Here is a 27656-nt window from a genome sequence, read left to right on the forward strand (position 1 = left end):
AGGGGTGGTAGCGTGTGGTTTTCTAGTTCTGTGTAGTTTGGTTTTTCACTTTTCAACACAAAAGAAGTTTTTTCTTCTGCATTTTATAAAGTATATCTACATAATTTGTAATCCTCACAGCAGGTAGAGTCGATTTTAATTATCATTTCACAAAGGAAACCAAAAGGTTAAATGATCTTCCTAGCTGCTAACTAGTTTGTTCCCATCTCTTTATGATTATCTGATTCCCTGAAGCTCAAGTTCTCTTCCTACCAGGAGGTAGACCTGCCCAAGCAATACTTACTTCCGCTTGACCAAAATGTGACTAAAAACACTAGTGAGAAGAAAACAGGAAAATGAATCCCCCATCTTTCTTGTCTCCAGCTTGTCTTACGGACAGAAGTGGAGAAAAAGGAGGCTGCGTAGGTTTTCTGTCGCCCCCTGTGTTGGAGTTGACGTGAAGCACGACTGGCCAAGCCCTGGGAACTCCAGGGAACCACAGGGGTGGTGGGGCCAGCACGCACTGCCCCGCCCGGCGCAAGCCTCGGGGGCCAATCAGAACCAAGGGGCGTCCTCAGGCCCGCCTTCCCTTCCCTCCAGCCTCTGGCCGGGAGACTGGGCGCCCTGTGACCCGGAAGGAGTTGTTTTGGAGGAGGCGGGCTTGAGAGGGTGGAGTTTCTGACGCTACCTCTCGGGGCTCCAGTGCTTCTTTCCTCTCTCGACTGGCTGTGGCTCCTGCTGGAGAACTGTGACCAGGTCTGCGGGAACCGCACCTATGGCTTCCGTGCTGTCCTACGAAAACCTGGTCCACGCCGTGGCAGGAGCCGTGGTGAGGCGGGGTCTTCACGTCCGGGCCATTGCGGGTGTGGGGCTTCTCTGGGGCCGGACCGGGATGTGACTGGGGGATGGGGATGAGAAGGAGTTCGTGTGGAGTCTCTTGGCCTGACTGGGGCGAAGAGGAATGGGGCTTAGGTGAAGTGTTGCTAGAAGCATTTGGGGTGAAGGCCGACACTTACCCTCCGCCTCTGGCTACCGCTCTGGCCAGTTAGAGAATATCTGGGATGTAGGCAGCGGTGGTCCCACACACCCTCGGGGAGAAAGTAATTGCAGTTTTCTTTGACTTCGGAAATATAAAGGGCAGTCATTCCCCCTCTCCCTCCCCCACTCCACACACAGACTTTGTCTCACTGGGCCAGAGGCGAGCCTTGGTGTAAAGCTGTGTTGCTTAATCACATGCTTAATTACACATCTTGCTGCAGGCAAGTGGTAGAACCTAGTCGGGGTACCTCTTGTTCTTGGCAGAAGAAAAATACCTCTTTTTGTTTTGTTTTGTTTTAATTAAATCAAGATCAAAGTTCCCCTCTACCCAGGTGTGGTTTACTCTGAGGAATATGCTTGGTTCTTGGGCTTCTGTATGTCTCGCTTCCATTTGACACCACTCCCTTTTCCTAGGAACTTTACACTCTGGGTTTGGGTAATTTCCCCTCCTGGTTCTTATCCTGTTTCTCTGACTGCCTTTCCTTACATCCCTCTCTAGCTGTCGACGTGCACCTGGACTCATTGGGACTTCAGAAGAACATTACTGAGTCCTCTCCTAGTCCCCCCAAACTGCACTGTGAGCTCAGGATTCTGTGCATAATAATGGGAATTGAACCGCAACTCCATCATGTGTTGGATAGGTGGTCTTTAAATGTCACTTTCCGAATCTGTAAAGGGGGGGTATTGACACCTACTTCACAGAGTTGTTAACGTGATTTAGGTGACACAGTAGTTCATGGAAGTGTCTGATTTGGAAGTCTTGGTTCATTCAATTAGACTAGAAGAGCTTTCCAGCCAGTGTAAAGTCTTGCTCTGCAGTGGAGGCTTGCTTGACCTGCTCTAGGATGGGCGTGGAGACCTCTGTGTCTGGAATGGAGACAACAAAGATGCAAGTGGGTTTCAGGGGACCAAGTGGTGTGAGACTTTTCACTCTGAGTGTGAAATACAGACAGCTAGCCAACTGTTGCGTTTTTGAGCATGCAGCAGCTTGCTGGTTTACATCATTCTGGCTGCTCTGTTGAAAGTAGACTGTCAGGGAGCAAGGGTGAAAACAGAGACGCTGTCAGGGAACCAGGATGGTAGCAGTGGAGGTGGTGAGAAATGATCGTTAAACCTGTAATAGGTTGCTGAGATTGAACCACCAGGGTTTGATAGTAGGTTGGATTTGGGGTGTAACAGAATGAAAGTTAGAGTTTTGGCTTCAGCAGCTGGACGGACGATATTCCCATTTACTGAGATGGTGAAGACTAAAGGAGGAGCAGTTTGGGGCAGGGGGAGGATGAGGAGTTTGCTTTTTGACTAGTTGAGTTCAAAATGCCTGTGAGCAGTCATGAGACAAGATGAGCTCACCAAAGAAGTGAGTGTGGACTGAGAGAAAAGTCTCAAAGACTAGCCTTGGAGCACACCAACATTAGGAGGCTGGGGAAATAAGATAGCACCCACAAAGGGAACTAAGGAGGGGCCAGTAGGGTAGGAGGAAGACTGAGAGAGTATGGTATTCTGAAAATCACGTGAAGAAGGGTATAGATCAGCTGGGTCTGATGCTGCTGATGAATCAAATGAGGGCTGAAAATTAATCCTTGCATTTGTCAGGTTGGTAAACATGTTGATAAATCCAGAGGTTAGTTGTGAAGACCTGTTTTGGTGGATTGGTGGGCTGAATAGTTGGAGTACATCAAAAGGAGAATGGGAAGAGGAGAAATGTTAGTTCTCCTTTCTTTCTCTCAATAAATGCCATTCATTCGACATCTTTATTGAGTGCTTTTTGTATGCCATGCCCTTTGCTCAGTGCTAGACTATAGTAGAGAACAAAGTCTTTTTCTTCTGAGGTTTGCATTCCAGTGAGGAGTCAGACAATAATGGAGTAAATCAAAACATAAATAGAAGTTCCCACTGTGCTATTGCTGGTTTGATCCCTGGCCCAGTGTGTTAAGGATCCAACATTGCCAGATTCAGTGCCATTTGCTGTGGGTGCAGCCAAAAAAGGGGGGAAAAAACAAATAATTTTGGATGTGTTAAGTTCTATGAAAGAAACAAAATAAGGGTTGTCAAACCTTTTCTTTAGTTTTTTTTTTTTTTTTCCTTCAGTTTTATGACAGGGGTTCCTGCTGTGGCGCAGTAGGATCAACAGTATCTCTGCAGTGGAAGGGAAGCAGGTTCCATCCCCAGCCTAGTGCAGTGGGTTAAGGATCCTGCATAGCTGCAGCTGTGGTGCAGGTCACAACTCTGGCTCTAATTTGATCCCTGGCCCAGAAACTCCATATGCCGCCAAGGGATAGCCAAAAAAGAATAAATGATTGGTTGATTGATTGATTGATTATGGCTGCACCGTCATCATGGGGAAGTTCTCCAGCCAGGGATTGGATATGAGCCGCAGCTGCGGCAGCGCTGGATCCTTTAACCCATTGGGGCAGGCCAGGGATCAGAACCCTACCTGAGCTGCTACAGCTGGATTCTTAACCCACTGCAACACAGTTGCAACTCCATGTTAAGGAGATGGTAAATATTTTAGGTGTATAGTCTCTAGTGAAGCTACTCAAAACTGCCATGATATTTTGGAAGGAACCATTAATAAGTAAGAGAGTGGACAGAGCTGTGTTCCGCCTATTTACAAAAAGAGCAGTGGACTGGACTTGACCCTTGGGCTCTAGTTTTCTGAGCCCTGCAGTAAAGAGTGACTGTGAGTAGAGGTGATATATCTGTTAAAGATGCAAAGACATTTCTATTTTCTTCTCTCCTTGAGGCCTGTTTTCTCTTCTTAAAAATTCTGCTTGAAATTAATGCACCCTGGAGTTCCCATTGCAGCATAGTGGATAATAATCGGACTAGTGATCATGAGGTTGTGGGTTTGATCCCTGGCCTCGCTCATTGGGTTAAGGATCCGGTGTTACCGTGAGCTATGGTGTAGGTCAGAGATGTGGCTCAGATCCTACGTTCCTGTCACTGTGGCGTAGGCCAGCAGCTGTAGCTTCGATTTGACCCCTAGCTTGGAAACCTCCATATGCCATGGGTGCGGCCCTAAAAAGGCAAAAAAAAGAAAGCACCCTGAATTTGCAATGGCTTTTCTTTCTCTCCTAAACTGTGTTAGATTACCTAACATATATTTTTTTAAGAATAGTTTTTTTCCTCTTCCTTCGGGGCAGTACTGTTCCTGGTGCATGTCTGAATGAGAAATTACACTGTGTTTTGTTAATCTTTTGAACTATGATGCTGAAGAGAGGTTCTCAAACTTTTTTCAGAAATTTCTCTGTTAAGGTTAACCCACACAACATGGACCCTGCTTTCTTCTGGTCGCCACCAAAGGAAAAAAATTCCACAAAAATGTCACTACATTTGATGAGAAAAATGGCATTGCCTTTGCTGGTACAGTACTGTGATAATAACTCATGTTTAGTTAAATATTCCTGCCTTGGATGTTCAACCAAAGGTTTGAGATGACCAAGGAGCACTTGAGTGCCTGGTGGCTGACTGACTTGAGCCAGGCAGCCTGGGTGGGAATCCTGGCAGTTTCCCTCGCCAGCTCTGTGTCTTTGGCATAAATGCCAAAGCTGCCTGGGGTAGTTAGTTCCTGTTTCTCCCCAAAAGATTGTTGGATCATTGTTTTAAGATGTTGATTTAGACCCTTTTTGAGTCGACACGTTTCATGTTTGTTTACTCACTTCCAAGTTCTACACTTCCTCACCTCAAGGGTGGTGTTACGCGTGTATATAACGCATACACAACACAGACACACTTTAAAACTTAAAATAAATAAGTGATTTCGAGTGTTTTATGGCACACTGTGATATAATTTTTTTAAGATTGTTATTTTTTCCATTAGAATTGATTCATAACACTTTGGTATAATTACAAATAATCTCAAGTATTTGAAAACCAGAATTGTGCTGTTTCAGGAGAATGCTCTATCTCCAGTTGGTGACTGTTGTATGTAAATTCTCAAATTTTTTAGCTTAATTAGATTTACCATTTTATATTTTTGGTTCTCAAATGAGCTTTGAAAGGTAGATTTTATTTAATTACAAATGTACATTTGTAGTTAAAAGAGATTTTACTAGTCTCAAATTTGGACGGTGAGATTAGTTGGAATTGACTAGGGGTTTAGATGCTGATACAGGCTTTGGAATTGTAATGATAATAATTAATAGGTAACTTTCAGGGGTGACTTCATTTTTCCCTCCTGTTTATTTAAACATTAAAAAAATTTTAATTGCATAATTTATTATAAAATAATTACATTTCATCAAATGGGTGAGCAGAGAGGAGCACGAGCACGACTTCTCTTCGGGCCGGTTACCCACCAGGCCATCAGCAGGGGTAGGGAAGTGGGGGAGCATGCGGGAAGCCCTTCAGGGTGACCAGAGAGGGAGCCCTCCAAGGGGGCGGCGGGTGGCACTGTGAGAGGCGGCAGGGGTCGGGGGCGGCTGTGCCAGCATCTCGGGTGGGTCTGTGTCCAGCCCCATCCTTACTTCCATCGCCAGTGACATGAGGGCAGAAACTGGCTGGCCTCCCAGATCAGGGAGGCAGCAGATCAAGTGGGCGAGATCCAGATGGACAAGCGGGGGCCAAGGACCGGGGGCCAGCCCTGAAGATGCTCCCCAACGGGACTCTGCACAGTCCCCCCAATCAGGCTCCCCAGGGTAACGGGGGTGGGGTGGCGGTGGGGTGATCGTCCTGCCCTGTGACGGGAGCCTGTCTCCTCTCCCATCCCCCATGCACCCCACCGCCTGGCTGCCCACCAAGTGAGGCTTCAGCCCTGGCTTTATCCTGAATGTGGAACCAAGGAAGGCCCTGTTTTGTTTTGGTTTTATTTTTGAGGCAGAAGGATGGGGAAGGGGGAGGATATCACGTCACTTCAGAGAACTGGCCCCTTGTGACTAATTAAGCAAACTTACACTCATTAATTGACCCAGATCTTTTTTTTTTTTTTTTTTTTTTTGTCTTTTTTGCTATTTCTTGGGCCGCTCCCGCGGCATATGGAGGTTCCCAGGCTAGGGGTCGAATCGGAGCTGTAGCCACCAGCCTACGCCAGAGCCACAGCAATGCAGGATCCGAGCCGCGTCTGCAACCTACACCACAGCTCAGGGCAACGCCGGATCGTTAACCCACTGAGCAAGGGCGGGGCCGAACCCGAAACCTCGTGGTTCCTAGTCGGATTCATTAACCACTGCGCCACGATGGGAACTCCCAGATCTTTTTTTTAAAGGTATTTTGATTTTTAGTCAACCTTCTGTTTAAATAATGAGTTTCAGAGGAAGAAGAAGTCAAAGGCTGTGTTGTTCTTGGAACACTGATCATTAAACCATGAGGAATTCTGCCAGCACCATCTTTTTTTTTTTCTTCTACACGGGTACTCCTCCAGAGTCACCCCAGAAAAAGAAGAGACCTTGATTAACTTCTAGTTAGTTCCTTCCCCGCCCGCGCGCCTCCTCCCCCGTGGCCCCATCTCCTTGCATTGCTAGCTGAACCCTGCATGCAGACAGGAACAGCTCGAGCATGGCCAGTGGGGAGCAGAGTCAGGATTCCTTTGAGTCCAGGCACCCACATCCAGCACGGAGCTGCTGCTGCTGCCCTGGGCTGCCCCACTGCCGACAGCTGCTGCCGGTATCGGCTGCCAAGGGCTCACACCTGTGCCCCCCTCGAAGCGTGTGCTCTTGGCTGAGGAGATGCTGGCAGAGGATGGCCGCCCCACAGCCCCTTGCCTTTTGGGGAACCTCCTCTGTGGGACAAGTTATACTCCAGAGCTCCCCCAGGGGTCAGGCTGAGGCTGGACTTCTCCTGAAACCGCATCTTACCCCAGCATCTTCCCCTGACAGGTTTCTCTTGAGAGCCCTCCCTCAGTGAATCCCTTGCACGAGCACCACAGTCTCAGGTTCTGCTTCTTTGGGGCCTGACTACGGCACTCTCACCTGCTTGCTCTCTTTGCAAGATCGGGGGGTTTAAAAGACCCCTCCAGGCAGGAGTTTGGCCCCCCTGCTCTTCAGGTGTCAGCTCCACCTTGGAAGCTGTCCCAGCAGCACTGACCTTCTATGGTGACAGCCATCTCACACATGCACAGGTGGGAGGGATCTGGAGGTGGCATGTGGGTGAGGATGCCATCAACCTGAGCATCTCAAAGGGCCCCCTCTGTGTCCTGGCGACACCAATGGGGAAACCATGCTCCCACCAGCATTGGTTTCCAGGGCTGCCGGAACAAACTACCACAAACCACCACAAACCAAGTGGCTGAAAACAACAGAAATTTATGGCCTCATCGTTCTGGAGGCTAGAAGTCCAAAATCAAGGTGTTGAGAGCAGCACGCAGCAGGCACACTCTGAAACCAGGAAGAAATCCTTCCTTGCCTCATCCAGCTTCGGGTGTTGCCAGCACTCCTTGGCTAGCGGATGTGTCACTCCAATCTCTGCCTCTTTTGTCACACAGCCATTTTCTGTATCTCTCTTCTTCTCATAAGGACACCAGTCAGGGGGTTCCTGTCGTGACTCAGTGGTTAACGAATCTGACTAGGAACCATGAGGTTGAGGGTTCGATCCCCTGGCCTCAGTCAGTGGGTTAAGTGTTGCCGTGAGCTGTGGTGTAGGTCACAGTTGAGGCTCAGATCTGGCATTGCTGTGGCTGTGGTGTAGACTGGGGGCTACAGCTCCGATTAGAACCCTAGCCTTGGAACCTCCATGTGCCGTGAGTGCAGCTCTAGAAAAGACGAAAGAAAAGAATTATATTTCATCAAATAAATGCTGACGGTTAGAAAACTCAAGGCATGCAGAAATACGAACCCAACCTGTTATTGTTCTGTGACTCAAAGCCCAGACATACCTGTCCTTAGAATGGTGCAAGAAGCTTATTCAGGGCCCTTTTCTCCAATTGGTATCAAAAGAGAAAATTAGGCTCAACTTTCTGACTCTGTAGCTCATACACTTAACATTACAGTGGACTTTTTACCATGTAGACTCACTACCTCCCTTTAGAAGAAACCAAGTAGAACTTGTTGATTTCCGGTACAAGGCCTTCTGGATAGTAAGGTCAGTGGAAGAGTCCATGTCCTTGGGATTTTCTTCTTAGGCGAATGGAAGTGGTGTGGACTAGCCTCCTGGTGGTACCTAGGAAGAGGTGGTGGGCTGTGCCTGTGAAGGTGATGGGAAGCCCCCAAGGTTGACATATTTAGACCTGGTCTTGAAGAAAGAGTAGGAGTTTGGTAGGCAGAATGAAATAGGAGGGAAATAGAAGACTTTTAGACAAAACAAAAAGGCTCTAATGTGTAAATCAGCATTCTAGAACCTTCACCTTAGCTGGTGTCAAAGGAGATAAGTCAAAGGATGTGAGTGAAGTTGGAGAGTCTAAAATACTACAGCAAGAAGTTTGGGTTAAAGTTTGTCAGAAACAGTGCTTGTCAAAATGTAATTGTATCTTCCTCATTCTCTGTTTTCTCTGTGACATGTTATTCTCATGTCATTAAGAAATCTTTAAAAATCATTAGTTTTATAATACGAAATATTCTGTCATTTGGGTATTCCGTAATTTATGTATGGACATTTGCATTGTTTCTAACTTTTACTATGATAACTATTTAGTGTGATGTAGAAGTTAATGTGGAGTTCCCGTCGTGGCGCAGTGGTTAACGAATCTGACTAGGAACCATGAGGTTGCAGGTTCGATCCCTGCCCTTGCTCAGTGGGTTAAAGATCCAGCGTTGCCGTGAGCTGTGGTGTAGGTCGCAGACACGGCTCGGATCCTGCGTTGCTGTGGCTCTGGCGTAGGCCGGCAGATACAGCTCCGATTGGACCCCTAGCCTGGGAACCTCCATATGCCGCGGGAGCGGCCCAAGAAATAGCAGAAAAAAAATAATAATAATAAAAAATAAAAAATAAATAAATAAATAAATAAAAATAAGTTAATGTGACTTCCTACCACCCCATTATGAAGAAACGATGAGATTGCTTCATTAAATGACTTCCCTAATTTCGCTCATTGATTTATAAATTTAAAAACCTATGTTTTCAGATTCAATTTAGTTAACTCTAATTTAAATTCAAAAACCTCACAGAGCTCTGTGAATATTCATAAAATAAATTAAGTAAAACAGCTTTTCTATTCTCTGACACCTAATAGGGGCCCAGTAAGTGAAAGCTATTGATCATTTCCTCCATAACTGTGTTTTCTAGTTTTCTATGCATCCTAACTTGAGTTGGTTAATTTAATACTAGATTCTTTTTTTCTTTTTTCTTTTTAGGGCTCCACCTGTGGCATATGGAGGTTCCCAGGCTAAGGGTCTCATCGGAGCTGTGGCCACTGGCCTACGACACAGCAACACGCCAGATCCGAGCCACGTCTGTGACCTACACCACAGCTCACAGCGACGCCGGATCCTTGATTTGCTGAACGAGGCCAGGGATCGAACCCACAACCTCATGGTTCCTAGTCGGATTTGTTTCTGCTGCACCACAATGGGAACTCCTCATATTAGATTTAATAATAATACTTAGAATTTTCTAACTTCTCACATCTCTTTAAAACTTTGATAGGTAGGCAGTGTAGTTAGTGGTTAAAAGTGTAGACTGAAATCAGGAGTTCCTGTGGTGGCTTAGCAGGAATGAACCTGACCAGTATCCATGAGGACGCCAGTTCAGTCCCTGGCCTTGCTCAGTGGCTTAAGGATCCAGCGTTGCCATGAGCTGTGGTTTATAGATCACATATGTGGCTGGCATCCTGAGCTGCTGTGGAGTAGGCTGGCAGGTGTAGCTCCGATTCACTTCCTAGCTTGGAAACTTCCATATGCCCCAGGTGTGGTCCTAAAAGAAAAAAAAAGTGTGTAGACTGAAATCAGACTGCCTGAGTTCTGATCCCAGCTTTGCCACTTATCACATATGTGAGCTCCGACATGTCTCTCAACCTCTCTTGTCTCAGTTTCCTCATCTGTAAAATGGGACAATAACAGTACTCACTTCATAGGGTTGTTTCCAAGGTGCTTGGTCAAGTATTTTTATTCTCACATAGAGATAGGAAAATGGAAAAAGGTATATTAAGTGACTTCACCACATTTACCAGTAAGTTATTTGGTTATGGGCCTGAAGGCTAAAGCCCAAGTCTCCCTTCTCTGCTTCTCTTCCGCTGTTATGCCTAGATGCCTTCTCCTCCTTTTCTTCCCCTCTCTTTTCTCTCTCTCTCTCTCTTTTTTTTTTTTTTTTTTTTTTTTTTTGTTGGCCTCCCCACAGCATATGGATAGAGTTCCCCAACCAGGGATCAGATCCAAGCTACAATTGCAATGTACACCATATCTATGGCAATGCTGGGCCTGGGATCAAACCTGCATCCCAACATTTCAGAGACACTGCCAATCCTGTTGTGCCAAGTGGGAACTCCTGCCTTCTCCTTACTTCTTGCTTTTTTCTGCATCCATTTGTTTAATTCAAAACTAGCTTCAGAATATCTTAAACTTATCAGAACAAAGTGATATTAAATATTGAGTATGCACGTGTATAATCAAACTGGAGGTACGCGGATATTAATTGTTCACCAGGAGCACTTGAACTATATCTCTGACAATTTACATGTTCAGTTCTTTTTGGAAGGGCTTTCTTTTCCACAGCTGGCTTATCCAGACCCAGAGTTTGAATCTAGTTGCTCAGATTCTTACAGAATTAACTTAGGTTGGTACGTGTCTGAGGGCATTATATTACTTTGGCTTAAAAACCTTAAAAGGGAGTTCCCGTCGTGGTGCAGTGGTTAACGAATCCGACTAGGAACCATGAGGTTGCGGGTTCGGTCCCTGCCCTTGCTCAGTGGGTTAACGATCCGGCATTGCCGTGAGCTGTGGTGTAGGTTGCAGATGTGGCTTGGATCTGGCGTTGCTGTGGCTCTGGCGTAGGCCGGTGGCTGCAGCTCCGATTCAACCCCTAGCCTGGGAACCTCCATATGCCGCGGGAGCGGCCCAAGAAATGGCAAAAAGACCAAAAAATAAATAATAAATAAAAACCTTAAAAGGAGGTAATTAGAAAAAGTCTTTAGGAGTTCCTGTTGTGGCTTAGCAGAAACAAAACCAACTAGTATCCATGAGGATGCAGGTTTGATCCCTGGGATCACTCAGTAGGTTAAGGATCCAGCATTGCTGTGAGCTGTGGTGTGGGTTGCAGATGAGGCTCAGATCCTGTGTTGTTATGGCTGTGGCATAGGTTGGCAGCTGCAGCTCCAATTTGACCCCAAGCCTGGGAACTTAGATATGCTGTGGGTGTGGCCCTAAAAAAAACAAAAACAAAAAGAAATAAAAATAAATTTAAAAAATAAAAAAGAAGGAAATAATGCCATTTGCAGCAACGTGGTCCTAGAGATTATCATACTGAGGTAAGGCAAAGACAAATCACATGGTATCACTTATATGTGGAATCTAAAATAAAAAATAAAAGATAGAAATGAACTTATTTACAGAACAGAAATAGACTCACAGGCTTAGAAAACAGTCTGTGGTTACTAAAGGAGGAAGGCAGAGAGATAAAAGAGGAGTTTGGGATTAACATGTACAGACTATTATATATGATAGATAATCAACAAGGACCTACTGTATGCACAGGGAACTATACTTAACATTTTATAATAACCTATAAGGGGAAAGAATCTGAAAAATATATATATAAATATATGTGCATATATTTATATATATTCACTTTATATTTTTATAAAAATATATATAAAGTGACTAAACATTTTAGTATATTTAACATTTATAATATAAAAGGTGAATATATATTTATATATATATAGAGTGAATCCCTGTGCTGTGTGCCTGAAACTAACATGACATTGTAAATCAACTATATATTCACTTTATATGCATCTATTAAAGTGACTAAACATTTTAATATATTTTATATTTAATATATTTAATATTTATAATATAAAAGGTGAATATATATATTTATATATATAAAGTGAATCACTGCTGTTTACCTGAAACTAACATGACATTGTAATTCAGTTTTTTAAAAAAATGCCCAAAGGGTTTGAATAGACATTTTTCTAGTGAAGATATACAAGTGGCCAATAAATACGTGAAAGAAAACTCAACAGCATTAGTTATCAGGGAAATGCAAATCAAAACCACAATGAACTACTATTTCATATGCACTAGGATGGCTGTAATCAAAAAGAGTTGCAAGAATATGGAGAAATTTGGAACTTATATTTTGCTGGTGGGAGTATAAAATTGTGTAGTCACTATAGAAAACTGTTTGGTAGTTCCTCAGAATGTTAAACAGAGTTACCATTTGACCCAGCAGTTCCACTCCTGGAGAACTGAAAACATAGCCATATAAAAACTTGAACACACATGTTTATAGCATTATTCATAAAGCCAAAAAGTGGAAATAACCCAAATCCATCCACTGATGAATGAGTAAATTGATATATCCACATAACAATGTTTTTCAACCATAACATAGGCTGAAGTTCTAATTCTACAACGTAGATAGGCCTTGAAAGAAGCCTGTCTGTGTGTTATTTGTTCCATTTATATGAAATGTACAAAACAGGCAAAACAGAGACAGAAAATAGATTAGTGATTCCCAGGGTGTGGGAAGACGAGAGAATGGAGAGTGACTGCTAATGGGTACAGATTTCCTTTTAAGGTGATAAAAATGTTCTGCAGTAGATAGTGGTGAATGTTGTGTAACTCTGTGATTATATGAAAAACCACTGAGTTGAAAAACTTGCAGATACAGCTCAAATACCTAGAGGGAAACTTTTTTTTTTTTTTTTTTAATGGCCGCACCCATGGCATCTGGAAGTTCCCAGGCCAAGGATTGAGTCCAAGCCACAGCTGTGGCATATACAACAGTGCTGGATCCTTTTCTAACCCACTGCACCTGGCTGGGGATTGAACCTGGGCCTCAGCAACCCAAGCTGTTGCTGTCTGATTCTTAACCCACTGCACCACAGCAGGAACTCCAGGGAAATGAGTAGGGCTTTGACATCAAGTTTGGAAAAGAAAGACTTAAAATCAGTGGGCTAAGCCTCCATCTCAAGACGTCATTAGACAAGAATATCAAAATACACCCAAAGGAAAAGGAAGGTAATAAAAAGAAGAAATCAATAAAATAGAAAATATAAACACATGATGTCCTGCTATGTAATATGTTTTCAGTAATTATTTGTTGAAAATGAAATAACACACAATCACATTGTTAGTAAAATAGTGATCCTACCCACCCCCAACAAAAACCTGTTGGGTCACAGTACAGTCATTATTGTCTTAAAGGGGAAGAAATATACTATATTCCAGTAACTTCCAAATCTGCATTTCCTAGAATCTCTAGAACTCCAGACAGATCTGGCAACCTGCTGGACATCTTCAAATAGAAGTCTTTGAGGCGCTTAAAAGTTCAGTGAATGCAAAGCCATAATCAGTATCTCTTGCTCAGAATGGCTCCTCCTGCAGTATTTACTTCTCAGTTAATGAAAACACTGTCTCCCTGTTTTTTAAGCCAGAAACCTGGGCGTTGTCTTCGAAGTTTTACTTCTTCCTCTCCCCACATCTTGTCCAATCACTCACTAGAATAGTCTTTAATATATTTAGCAAAAGCCTTTGACTTGACCGCTGCTTACCCCTAGAGACTTTCATTCCCTTCTTGATTTTGCTGTCTGTATTCTGACAATAGTAGCCTTTGAATTTCCAGAATGTTCAGGTTACTTCCAGACTTGCATTTGCTTTTCCTTTCAGCATCTTGCTAGATGTCCTTTATCAACTGTCTAGTATCCTTAGGACTTAAAAAACCTCACCAAACCCAAGCCTCTAATAAACGATTTCCCTAAGGCATTAATTATAGGCTGTATTTATTTTTCTTAGAGTTATTTGCCTTTTAAAGTTTCTTGGAGAAGATAGTGCCCAACCCAGTTGTCCTGTGACGTTTTCATCTCCTTACGCCGCATTGCTATAACATCAGCTGAAAGGAATATTAGAAGTGATGTATTTAATAATAAAGTTTGTTAATAATGTACTTCTTTTCCTATTTAATGGCATGTTTATAACAGCACTTCTCAAATCACGTGGTCTCAGAATTTCTTTTTTTGTAGGTCTGCACCTGTGACATATGGATGTTTCTGGGCTAGGGGTCAAATAGGAGCTGCAGTTGCAGGCCCACACTACAGCCACAGCCATGCGGGATCTGAACTGTATCTGCGCCCTGTGCCACAGCTTGCAGCAACACTGCATCCTTAACCCACTGACCAGGGCCAGGGATCAAAGCTGCATCCTCATGGACACCATGTCAGATTCTTAACCCACCTAGCCACAGTGGGAACTCCCAGAATTTCTTTATACTCTTAAAAATTATTGCATATTCTAAAGAGCCTTTGCATATGTGGTAAATAACTTGATATTTATTGTATTAGGAATTAAAACTGAGAAATCATTAAGATTTATTTATTTGCTGAAAATATTAAACCTGTTACATGTTGACGTACCTTTCATTAAACTATATTTTCCCCCATATAGTAAGAAGAGTGGCATTGTTTTGTATTTTTGCAAACTTTTCCAATGTTTGACTTAATAGAAGACAGCTGGATCTTTTATCTTCTGCATTCAGTCTGTTACCACATCACGCGTCATGGAGCCTCTGGAAAACTTCATTACACACTGTGAGAAAATGAGAGTGAAAAAGGCAAATAACGTAGAGTTTACTTTGTAGTATTTTTTAATGAAAATAGTTTTGATCCTATAGAGCCCTGGAAGGGGCTTGGTGACTTTCAAGGATCCCCAGACCATACTTTGAGAATCTTTACGGTATATTATTCTGTATTCTGATGTCTTTGTTTGTTTGTTTGTTTCCTCACTTCAAAACTAAAACACATGCTTATTGTTTTAAAATAGTAATTATATAGAGATGCTTAACAAGGGAAATGGAATTCACCTTTAATTCCTTCCTCTTCCCATATAATCCCTGTTAAGAATTTCCCATATCTTGTGTGTATGGTGTATACTTTTACGTGTAGAAGAGAAAAATGAAAAATCACTCATGTCTTCATTGAAAAAAAGGTTGAGAACTGAGGTGGAAAGAACAGTGAGAGCTAGGTTCAAACTCTGCCAGTCCGGCTTTGGGCAGACCTCTTAACATCCCTGACCCAGACGCCTCAGTTTCCGGGGAAAGGGTCTGCTCTGCTGGGTGATTTCTAAAGGCTTTTCCAGCTCCAGGTGCCAATGCAGTGTAGGAATTAATTTGTTTCCCCAGCACCAAGTGGTTAAATGCCAGAAGGAGCTTTAGAAAGTTGTGACTAAAAATGTTTGGTTTTCGTGAGATACAAGAAGGTTGTTTCTCTGGAAATAGAGCCTTTTAAATTGTAATTGTTATCAGAAATAGAACTCTCACTCAGATGGTTAGAGTTCTGTGGGACTCAAAATAATGGATTGATTTGTACGCCTCTCTGGCACAACAGTATTGTACATTGTAGTGATCTTCTCAGTATTTTGTGCCTTCTGATTTTGTGTAAGTGAACAGAGTGTCCTAGAGGAAAAGAAAAAACAAAACACTTAGTATTTATGAAAAGATGAATTTTGAAAAATCATATGATAGAGCTTAACGTAAGACTTACGTAGGTAATAAATATTTTGCTTCAGGTAACAGCTGCTTATGCAAACAGTCATCTTTGTGTTCGCTTGGTGAGGTATAGATAGCAGTGCAGCAAGTCCTCAGTGTACGGAACAGCTATATTCTGAATTTACTTTGAGCACTTGGAACACATTTTCTCATGGATAGTAAGTGTATTTGTAGGTGGACACAGTCATACATTTAGTAACAAGTTCAGAGCTTATGTTGTGTCAGGCTCTGTGCTGGGTTTCCAGACCAGTCCATAAAAAAAAAAAGTTTGACAACACATAAAATAGATTCCATATTACTATATTACCTTTTTTAAACTGATTTTTAATTCCGAATTAGTAATTTCTTTTAAGTTTTAATTACAACAGTGGTTTAAGTGTGTGGACTCTGGGGCCAGACTGTCTATGTTTAAACACAATTCTGCCACCTGTAAAGTGTCTGACTTAAGGAAGTTCACTTGTGGTGCAATGGATTGAGAACAATACAGGGTGGACAAACCTTGAAAACATTGTGCAAGTGAAAGAAGCCAGACATAAGAGGTCAGTCACATCTTGAACTTTTTTTTTTTTTTTTTTGGTCTTTTTAGGGCCACACCCACAGCATATGGAGGTTCCCAGGCTAGGGGTTGAATCAGAGCTATAGCCACCAGCCTAAACCACAGTGACAGTAATGCCAGTCCCATTAAACCACCGAGCAAGCAAGGCCAGGGATCAAAACTGCATCTTAATGGATACTAAGCAGATTCGTTTCTGCTGAGTCACAATAGGAACTCCTGCTCAGTTTTCTCACTGGGCCTGTGGCATTGGCAAGTTCCCCAGCCAGGGCTCAAACCCACACAATAGCAGCGACCCAAGCTGCTACAGTGACAACACCAGATCCTTAACCTACAGAACCGCAAGGGAACTTCTTGCATGATTTTTTTGTAATATGAAATAGAAAGCAAATTAGGCGTTGTTGGGACTGAGAGGAGGGGAACTTAAGATGTGACAGCTTAATGGTTACAGGGTTTTCTTTTGGGGTGATGAAAATATTTTGGAACATGAAATAGGTGGTGGTTACACAATATATTATGAATTCATATATTACAAATGTATTAAATGTCACTGAATGGTATACTTTAAAATGGTTAATTTCATGTTATGTGACCCCACTTCAATTTTTTTTTTTTTGTTTTTTTGTTCCCAGGCTAGAGGTCAAATCAGCTATAGCCACCGGCCTACACCACAGCCACGACAGGAACGCTTCCACTTCAATTTTTTTTTTAAATAGTAATAAAAAATCCTCAGGCAGCCAACACCAAAGAGCCTGCTTAACCTTATGCGTTTCTACTCTTTCTGGCCCCTAGGAATTTTGGTTAATCATCTAAAGGGTGTTTGTTATATTTTTAAAATACTTTTATATTATTTTTAACAGTTCTAGTATTTTGTAGTGTGTGGTCTACACTAACATATTGCTGAAAGTAGAAACCCTCATTTCACCCTTAAATTTTAACTCATATTTAAACTTAAGCTTTCTAACAAAACTGAGAATAAATTCACATTTGTGTGTGTTCACCCTCTCCTTAAATAGGGTACGCTTTTTATTTCCTTGCCACTGTGCCCCCTTCCCCTGCCTCTACCTGTTTACTGCCGTTGGCCTCCAGGAGTTGTCAGCAGGTGACATAGGTTCTAGCAAGGTGTGGCACTGGCTGTGTCCGAGTGTTTCTCCTCACCTCAGGCAAGTTCAGATTTTCACCTTGGCAATTGCTGCCTGGAACTGGAACTGCCTGGCTGTAGCTATCATGGTACCAGCTAGTTAACTGAAAGCCACTCCAGAGATCCCTTCTGCTTCCCAGCACTTGTCCCCGCTATTTGTCATAATCGTGTTGTTTTTTTGTTTGGTTGTTTTTGGGGTTTTTTTGTCCTTTTTTTTTTTTTTGGTCTTTTCTAGGGCTGCACGTGCAGTACATGGAGGTTCCCAGGGTAGGGGTCTAATCAGAGCTGTAGCCACCAGCCTACGCCAGAGCCACAGCAACACGGGATCCGCAACCCACTGAGCGAGGCCAGGGATCGAACCCCCAACCTCATGGTTCCCAGTCGGATTCGTTAACCACTGAGCCACGATGGCAACTCCGTAATTGTGTTGTTTTAGTTTCTGTTGCTGCTGTAACAAATTGCCAGATTGAGTAGTTTAAAACAACACACATTTAATATCTGTAGATGTGTAGGTCAGGAGTCTGATGCAGGGTTCACAGAGCTAAAATGAAGGTATCAGGGAGTTCCCATTGTGGCTCAGTGGGTTAAGGACCTGACATAGTCTCTGTGAGGATGTGGGTTCGATCCCTGGTCTCGCCCAGCAGGTTAAGGATCTGGCATTGCTGCAAGCTGTGGTGTAGATAGAAGATGCGGCTTGGATCCAGTGTTGCTATGGCCGTGACATAGGCTGCAGCTACCGCTCTGATTCACCCTCTAGCTGGGAAACTTCCATATGCCACAGGTGCGGCTATAAAAAGATAAAATAAAGCAGAAGTGTGTTCCTTTCTGGAGGCCCTGGGAGAGAATCCTTTTCCTTACCTTTTCTGGCTTCTAAAGGCTGCCCACATTCCTTGGCTAGTGGCCCCTTTGTCCATCTTAAAGCCATCAGCGGTGGGTGGAGTCCTCACGTTGCCTCACTCCCATCTACTCTACTTTTAAGCACCCTTGTGATTACACTGGGCCCACTCAGATAATCCAGAATAATCTCCCCATTTTAAGCACCCTGCCATGTAATATGACATGTTCACAGGTGCTGTGGGTTAGGATGTGGTCATCTTTCAAGGGACCTGCCGTATCTGCCTGCCATGCCTTCTGTGCATTTTGGTCTGTGATTTCTTCTTTGAAAAAAGCTCTACTCTGCTGTCTTTAATTTCTGATCCACCTTTCAGACCCCTCTTTGTTTTTCTATGCAGCACCTTTCTATTTAAATCTCTTCTAGTCTTTTTTTGTTGTTGTTGTTGTTGCTGCTATTTCTTGGGCCGCTCCCACGGCATATGGAGGTTCCCAGGCTAGGGGTTGAATCGGAGCTGGAGCCACCGGCCTACACCAGAGCCACAGCAACGCGGGATCCGAGCCGCGTCTGCACCTACACCACAGCTCACGGCAACGCCGGATCGTTAACCCACTGAGCAAGGGCAGGGCCGAACCCGAAACCTCATGGTTCCTAGTCGGATTCGTTAACCACTGCGCCACGACGGGAACTCCCTCTCTTCTAGTCTTTACTGGTGATTGGAATGGGGAGGAGGGAAGGGTGGGTTTTCAGTTCACCATCTTGATCTTTCCAGTACTGATTACTTTTTTTTTTTTTAACAATTTTTCTATAATAGGTATTTAATTCTGTAGAAAAATGCAAACATCACTTTTATTGTTAATATTTACATTTGGTTCTATAAACACGGATTACTTTTTAAAAAGTGTTTTCTAGTCTTAGAGTTGCGGATTTTTTATGCTAGTCCTTGAGGAGATAATAGGCCTTTGAGCTCTTTGGACAGACTTTTCTCTTTATCTTGGTATGAGATGTTCTTTAAGATTTCAGGGTAGCTAGGGCAGAGTCTTCTAAGGAAACTTCCTGTGTGTCTTATCTAAAGCTGGCAGGGAAGAGGGAGAGAGGTGATTCAGTTTTTTGAAAAAGTAGTTTCCAGGCAGGACTGCTCTGCCTGGAGCTGCCCTGTCTGTTCAATACCCTGCAGAGATGTGCTTATACCACGCTTGCTAGGAAGTAAACCTTAGCCTTAATAACTTTGACATGCATTCTCCAGCTTCTCAGCCCGTGTTTTTCTTGGAAATTGCCTGTAAGATGAGCAAGGACGCTGGAAGAATAGATTTTGTAGACAGTAAACCTTTGCAGATCCAGTGTTTCCCAGATATTACCTGGTTCTTACTAGGAGAGGACATTTATGTGGGAGCCATCCAAATAGCATAAATAACTGAAAATAGGAGTTCCTGTTGTGGCTCAGTGGGTTACAAACCCGGCTAGTATTCATGAGGATGTAGGTTTGATCCCTGGCACTTGCTCACTGGGTTAAGGATCTGGTGTTGCTGCAAGCTGTGACATAGGCCAGCAGCTGCAGCTCCAATTCTACCCCTAGCCTGGGAACTTCCATATGCCAAGGCTGTGGCCCTAAAAAGACCAAAAAAAAAAAAAAAAGAAAGAAAAAAAAACAACCAACTTGAAAGTAGAGTGAATTTAATAAACATTTATTTAAGAATCTGCACTAGGAGTTCCTGTCGTGGCACAGCAGAAACGAATCCGGCTAGGAACCATGAAGTCGCGGGTTTGATCCCTGGCCTCACGCAGTGGGTTAAGGATCCGGCGTTGCCATAAGCTGTGGTATAGTTTGCAGATGCGGCTCGGATCTGGCGTGGCTGTGGCTGTGGCGTAGGCTGGAAGCTATAGCTCCGATTAGACCCCTAGCCTGGGAGCCTCCATATGCCGCAGGTACAGCCCTAAAAAAGACCAAAAAAAAAAAAAAAAAAAAAAAAAAAAATCTGCACTATACAAAGAGATAAAATGATTCTTAAAATCTGGTGGAAGAGTTAGACCTCACTGTGATGTGAGTGCTGTGAGAGACATAGAAACAAGTGCTGTGGGAACGTAGCGCGACAGACAACCAGTTGTGTGACCTGATGGATGGGAATGGTAACTTTTTTTTTTTTTTTTTTTGTCTTTTTGCCATTTCTTGGGCTGCTCCTGCGGCATATGGAGGTTCCCAGGCTAGGGGTCCAATCGGAGCTGTAGCCACCAGCCTACACCAGAGCCACAGTAACGCAGGATCCGAGCCGTGTCTGCGACCTACACCACAGCTCATGGCAACGCCGGATCGTTAACCCACTGAGCAAGGGCAGGGATCGAACCTGCAACCTCATGGTTCCTAGTCGGATTCGTTAACCACTGCGCCACGATGGGAACTCTGGGGATGGTAACATTTAATCTGAGTTTTGAAGAGTACTCATAGGACAATACAGTGTTCTCCCTTGTCAAGCAGGCTGACCTATTTAAGTGGATAAGAGACCTAGAAAATGTTTGTTCTTATCTGTAAAGTTGACCTAGTTTCTGGTTGTTTTCATGATAAAAATATTGTATGTAACCATTATTAGATCAATAGCCTAAAACTTAATCTTATGCCTAAGAATATCCCCCAGTGGGCCTGCATCTAGGCTGAGAACCATACACCCATCTGGAAATTTCATGCATGTAATTTTAACCCTAACTATATGCTTGTGGTTTTACCTGTCATCAGGCCTTGTGAATGAAAAGACTGGTTGTTGGCCTCTTTTTATTTTATCCGCTGATAATTTTTGTCATTGTATTACCTTGAATGAATTACTTATAGAATTTTGGCAAAGGTATTGTCCCTGTTTTAATTAAAACACAAGCAAACAACTATTTTAAAGAACAATGTAATTCTTAACTTTTTACTTTGCGGTGAATATATATATTGATTAAATTAAGAGTATAGAAATGTGTATCTTGGAGTTCCCGTCGTGGCTCAGTGGTTAACGAATCCGACTAGGAACCATGAGGTTGCGGGTTCGGTCCCTGCCCTTGCTCAGTGGGTTGATGATCCGGCGTTGCTGTGAGCTGCAGTTTGGGTTGCAGAAGCGGCTTGGATCCCATGTTGCTATGGCTCTGGTGTAGGCTGGTGGCTACAGCTCCGATTCGACCCCTAGCCTGGGAACCTCCATATGTCATGGGAGCAGCCCAAAGAAATAGCAAAAAGACCCCCCAAAAAAAAAAAAAAAAAGACTTGTTTATCTGTGTGATTACTAGATTTTTTTGATTTCTGAGGGTATCAGAGGAGAGCATAGGAGTAATAACCAATCAGTAAAAGTTAAAAAGCCATTTACTTGCTGCCTTTGACATGTGTCCTAGATTGTAAATCTTTAAGTTTATCAGCTCCAGGCACTCACTACATTTTTTTTTTTTCAATATCAGAGAAAGAGATTTCTTCTGGAAAATTAAATATATGTGTTAGAGTATGTAATTATAGAAGTTCAAACAATAACTTCTATAATATATAATGACCCCAGTAGATTAAAATATTTCTATATATTTATTCACCGAAAATTTGATTTGGCCCATTGATAATAATGAAGTTGTGTTCATTTAAAAGTCATGGCTCATTATTTTTGTGATACTCTAATGGATAAAGGCTCTTCAAACTTTTCAGGGAAGCATGACGGCAATGACGGTATTTTTTCCCTTGGACACGGCTCGACTTCGACTTCAAGGTGAGTCTTATTGTCATTATATTCCTGTTCATTTGATGCCAGGAAGCAAACATGTCTGTAATAAGTTCTAAATGAACCTAAGGATATTCCGTTTTATTAGAAACGTACTGCTGTCTATTTTCACTTTAAATACTGGTCATCATTGCTGTTTCCCAATTAACAGACATGTTCGTGGATCAGTCATCGCCTCAGCCGTTTTCTGGTCTGAGAGACCTGAGTGGGCTGGCATGAATAATTGCGAATCCCTACAATTCATTCTGATAAACAGTATGACTTTTCCAGGGCACAGTGTGGAGATTTTTTACTGGTAGATTTTCTGGAAAAAGAAGAGAGAATAGCAGACATGGTGGCGTCGCGTGTCATTGTCGTTGCTCATCGGGGCATGTAGTCTGTGTTTACCTCTTTCGCTTTAGAGGACGATGCAACTTCCTATGCCTCCTGCTTGGTTTTTTGTCAGTATTTTTCAGCTTGAAATTATAAGCCTATCCCAGGACTTACCTAAAAAAGATGGGAGTAAGATTAGCTTTGAGTAAACTAATTCCTATCTTAAAGCCCTTCGTGTCTACTATTTTTAATTAATTTTAGAGGTTTTGGAAAGTTCATAATTTTGTGTGACTCAGAACCCAAAGTACATAAAAAGATATATAGTACAATGAAAAGTCTCGCTCTAGTCAGCCCCCTTTTCTCTCCTTTGTAGATAATGTATTTATTAGTCTCAGCCCCATTGAAGAATAACAAGTGCATGTATATATTCTTAATTTTCTCCCCTTTTTACTCAAAAAGCGTACTTTTCACAGTGTTCTCTACCTTGCATTTTTCACTTAACAGCATATTTTGGATGCCTTCCAAATCCACGCACTGGGAGCCTTATTCCTTCTTCTGGCTATACAGTGTTCATGCTGTGGATGCAACATAACCTGTTTACCCCTCCCCTATAATAGCTTCTTGGATTGTTTCTTCTCTTGTAGAATAGATTTGTTCATATGCCAGTTTGTTTCTGTAAGTTCTATGGGGTATATTCTCAAAAGTGGAATTGTTGGGTCAAAAGGCAAATGTTTCTAATTTTTTTCTTTTTTGGGATTTTTTTAAATGATTTTTATTTTTTCCGTTATAGATGGTTTGCAGTGTTCAGTCAGTTTTCTGCTGTACAGCAAAGTGACCCAGTCTCACATACATATTTACATTCTTTTTCTCACATTATCCTCCATCATAAGTGACTAGATATAGTTCCCAGTGTTATACAGCAGGATCTCATTGCTTATCCATTCCAAAGGCAATAGTTTGCATCTATTAAACCCAGATTCCCAGTGCATCCCACTCTCTTCCCCCTCCCCAGTGGCAACCACAATTCTGTTCTCCAAGTCCGTGAGTTTCTTTTCTGTAGAAAGGTTTATTTGTGCTGTATATTAGATTCCAGATATAAGTGATATCATATGGTATTTGTGTTTCTCTTTTTTTTTAAACTTTTTATATAATGATTTTTTCCCCCATTATAACTGGTTTACAGTGTTCTGTCAATTTTCTGCTGTACAGCATGGTGACCCAGTTACACATACATGTATAGATTCTTTTTTCTCACATTATCGTGTTCTATCATAAGTGACTAGACAGGAGTTCCTGTAATGGCTGAGTGGTTAACGAATCCTACTAGGAACCATGAGGTTGCAGGTTCGATCCCTGGACTCACTTAGTGGGTTAAGGATCCATTGTTGCCATGAGCTGTGGTGTAGGTTGCAGATGCAGCTCAGATCTGGCGTTGCCATGACTGTGGTGTAGGCCAGCGGCTACAGCTCCAATTAGACTCCTAGCCTGGGAACCTCCGTAGGCCTCAAGTGCGGCCCTAGAAAAGACAAAAAGAGACAAAATAACAATAATAGTAATAATAAGTAACTAGACATAGTTCCCAGTGCTACACAGCAGAATCTCATTGCTTATCCATTCCAAAGGCAATAGTCAGCATCTATTAATCCCAAGCTCCCAATCCATCCCACTCTCTCCCCCTCCCCCTTGTCAACAAGTCTATTCTCCATGTCCATGATTTTCTTTTCTGTGGAAAGGTTCATTTGTGCCATATGTTAGGTTCCAGATATAAGTAGTATCGTGTGGTATTTGGCTTTCTCTTTCGGACTTACTTCACTCAGTATGAGAGTCTCTAGTTCCATCCATGTTGCTGCAAACAGCATTATTTTGTTCTTTTTTATGGCTGAGTAGTATTCCATTGTGTATATATACCACATCTTCCTAATCCAATCGTCTGTCAGTGGACATTTGGGTTGTTTCCATGTCTTGGCTGTTGTGAATAGTGCTGCGGTGAACATGCGGGTGCATGTGTCTTTTTCAAGGAAAGTTTTGTCCAGATGTATGCCCAAGAGTGGGATTGCTGGGTCACATGGTAGTTCTAAGCTACCTCCTTACTGTTCTCCATAGTGGTTGTACCAGCTTACATTCCCACCAACAGTGCAGGAGGGTTCCCTTTTCTCCATACCCTCTCCAGCATTTGTTATTTGTGGACTTGTTAAAGTTGGCCATTCTGACTGGTGTGAGGTGGTACTTCACAGTAGTTTTGATTTGCATTTCTCTAAAAATTAGCGATGTTGAGCATTTTTTCATGTGCTTGTTGGCCATCTGTTTATCTTCTTTGGAGAAATGTCTGTTCAGGTCTTTTTGCCCAGCAGATGTTTCTAATTTTGATAGTTATTCTCAGATTGGCAACCATTAGCCATAAGATACCAATTTTAACTCTTAGGAAATTGATTCATTTTCCCATTTTTAGGTTTTGAAAATATTCTTCAGATGTGGGTAGGAAATTTGAAGTTAGTTGAAATAGGTTTTGTTTTCATTGAGAATGCCAAGAAAAGCAGGGTTCTTATCCTTTAGAGACCTTATTTTTTTTTTTAGGTTAGGAAACAGAGCATAAGCGTAAAACTTTAGAAAGAACGTTAATCCTAGCTCTGCTGCCAACTACATGTGTCCTTCACAGCTTTTGTGCCTATAATCTCTTCTCTAAAAGGGAGATGGTAATTTATTTCCTCTCTACTTTGTAAAATATTAAGATAAAAATAAGAATATATAACCTTAGTTTTTTTTCAGAGTTTTTTTTTAAACTTAATTTTATTGGAATGTAGTTGACTTACAATGTTGTCTTAGTTTCAGGTGTACAGCTAGAATATGTAACTTTGAAAAAAACAAGAGAGCCCTCTGAAATACAAGAAATACATTTCTCCTATTACATCTTTTACTTTGGAAATTAGATGCTGAATTAAAATGCTGAAAGGTTCATGAATAACAGATGAACGCCAACGAACCTGTAGTTGGGAGTTTAACATACGGGGATCATTGAGTGCTAAGGCAAACTAGGGGGTTCATTCAGTAGGGTGGGAGATGGCTTGGCTAAGGTAAATGGCTTTCAGTGCAACTCGCTCATGGTGAAGATAACAATTCTCAAAGGCTTGAGTTTAAACATAAACTCTTTGGTCTTGTAGTTGATGAGAAAAGAAAGTCCAAAACGACACACATGGTGCTCCTGGAGATCATTAAAGAAGAAGGCCTGTGAGTACTGCCCTGCTCATCTTTGTTAGACAGAGCGGCTCATTAGGAGATTCATGGGCCCCCGTCACACCTGCTCTCACTTTCTATCCATTCTCATAGCCTTGGGTGTTGTGAGTTTATAACCGCCTGACTTTGTAAGCACACAGTTTATTTCATTTCCTTAAAGTTCTGTGGTCAGCCGTTTTGATTCCTGATCATCAAGTCTCCCATGAAACCGGTGTTTTGTTTTATGTACAGTAAATTGAAGAAAGCCATGGTTGTTTAGTTCATTCCTCTCAGATGCAGTCAGACACTGTGTACCTTTTAACCTTTTCATTTGGGAATAATTTCAAATTTATAAGAAGTTGCAAAACTAAATATAGTATAAAGAATACCAGTGTGTAGCTTTACCCCGATTCACCTGTCATTAATACTTTTTCCCATTTGTTTTACTATTTGTGCTCATGCTCTCCCTCCCTTTGTCCTTCCCTCTTACTACAGACACACGCACACCACACACAAGTTTTTTCAGAATTATTCGAGAGTAGAGTTCCCGTCGTGGCTCAGTGGTTAACGAACCCAACTAGTATCCATGAGGAGTGGGTTTGATCCCTGGCCCTGCTCAGTGGGTTAAGGATCTGTTGTTGCCAGGAGCTGTGGTGTAGGTTGCAGACGTGGCTCGAATCCTGCATTGCCATGGCTGTGGTGTAGGCCGGCAGCTACTGCTCTGATTGGACCCCTAGCCTGGGAACCTTCATGTGGTGTGGGTGAGACCCTAAAAAAAAAAAGAAAAAAGAAAAGGAGTTATTTGAGAGTAAGTTACATGCCATACATCAAAGCCCTTTACCCCTATGACTTTGACATTTTCAGAGAATATGAGCCTTCTCCCCTTTTACCCCTCAAATTCCTCTTTTAAGTTTACCTTATTTTTCTTCATGATTAGATTGAAGCTACTCATTCTTGGCCAGCGTAATGTATCAGCAGGATGTCACATCTCCAGTCATGTATTGTTCATTGCCCTTCATTGGTTAATTATGATTTCTTAGATTTGAGTTAGCCAGTGAATAATTTTATTTTTCCTCTCTTACAACTATAAATAGTCTATGAGGAAGTAGAAATTCCTGTTTTTAAGTGGTTTAAAATGGACTGTTTTGGTGCTCGAATTATCCGGGTGCGGCTAGTTCGAGCCCCTTCAGTGTGGTTCCTGTGCCCTTAAAACAGGCCCCCTTCACTTTTTTTCCTCTCCTATTCTCTCTCTCTCTATATATACACGTATATATGCGCTTTTTTTACTTTTTTTTTTTTTTTTTTTCTTTTTAGGGCCACATGTGTGGCATATGGAAATTCCCAAGCTAGGGGTCAAATCAGAGCTGTACCTGCCAGCCTCCACCACAGCCACAGCAATGCAGGATCCAAGCCGCATCTGTGATCTCCTCCTTCGTTTTAGATGTTCTTGCCCTGTAACAAAATGCAAAGGGTGCTATGTTGATGAACAGCCATGAGGAAATTGTCTCTAATTTTACGGAGTAATTTAGTAGAGGAAATCAGTAAATTAGTATTTGAATGTGTGTTGTTGCTTTGTATCATTCATGCTGCAAAAGATTTCTTGGTTTGGCATCCTTCAGAATGGATCCTTCGGAAGGTAAAGCAGGTGTGCGGTTTGGAATACATTGCGCGTGACAGGAGCCAACACTGAGGAAGTGGGAGTGCCCATCAGCCTTTCCTAGGACTCTCCTTTCTAGTGGCTCTTGTCCAGCATCTTTACTTTGTTCCTTGTGTTCTTTCCCTAGCCTGGCACCATATCGAGGGTGGTTTCCAGTGATCTCCAGCCTCTGCTGCTCCAATTTTGTCTATTTCTACACTTTTAATAGCCTCAAAACAGTCTGGGTCAAAGGTCAACATTCTACTACTGGAAAAGATCTGATAGTTGGCTTTGTTGCAGGTAACTAAGTTTTCTGAATATAAATTATTTTTATATTTTATTGTTTATATTGTAATTCATATATTCTCTAAGAGGTTATGTTAACACAAATTAATGCTGCAAAAAATGTAATTTGTTCTCTGACTTGACCATGTGTATGTTAAAAATGCATAATGCAAAACTCACCTTCTTAACAATTTTTAAGCGTACACTTCAGTAGTAGGTTTCACATTATCGTGCAACAGCTCTCCAGAACATTTTCATCCTACAAACGTTAGGTTCTACCCATTAAACAACAACTCCCCTTTCCACACACCCCCAGCCCCAGCCTCTGGTACCCACCATTCTACTTTCTGTTTCTATGAATTTGA

General features: G+C 42.4%; 1 protein-coding gene across 1 annotated transcript in view; it reads left to right on the forward strand.

Annotated features, from left to right (window-relative positions):
- SLC25A17 (solute carrier family 25 member 17) overlaps positions 613–27656 on the forward strand; it is a 47343-nt gene continuing 20299 nt past the window's right edge. Inside the window, exons 1-4 of the mRNA XM_003126004.4 lie at positions 613–808; positions 21776–21836; positions 25319–25385; positions 27155–27306. Of these exons, the coding sequence (XP_003126052.1) occupies positions 755–808; positions 21776–21836; positions 25319–25385; positions 27155–27306 (334 nt within the window). The 5' untranslated portion in view covers positions 613–754. The remainder of the gene's footprint in view (positions 809–21775; positions 21837–25318; positions 25386–27154; positions 27307–27656) is intronic.

Source organism: Sus scrofa, chromosome 5 (genome assembly GCF_000003025.6).
Source record: "Sus scrofa isolate TJ Tabasco breed Duroc chromosome 5, Sscrofa11.1, whole genome shotgun sequence".
NCBI classification, from domain to species: domain Eukaryota; kingdom Metazoa; phylum Chordata; class Mammalia; order Artiodactyla; family Suidae; genus Sus; species Sus scrofa.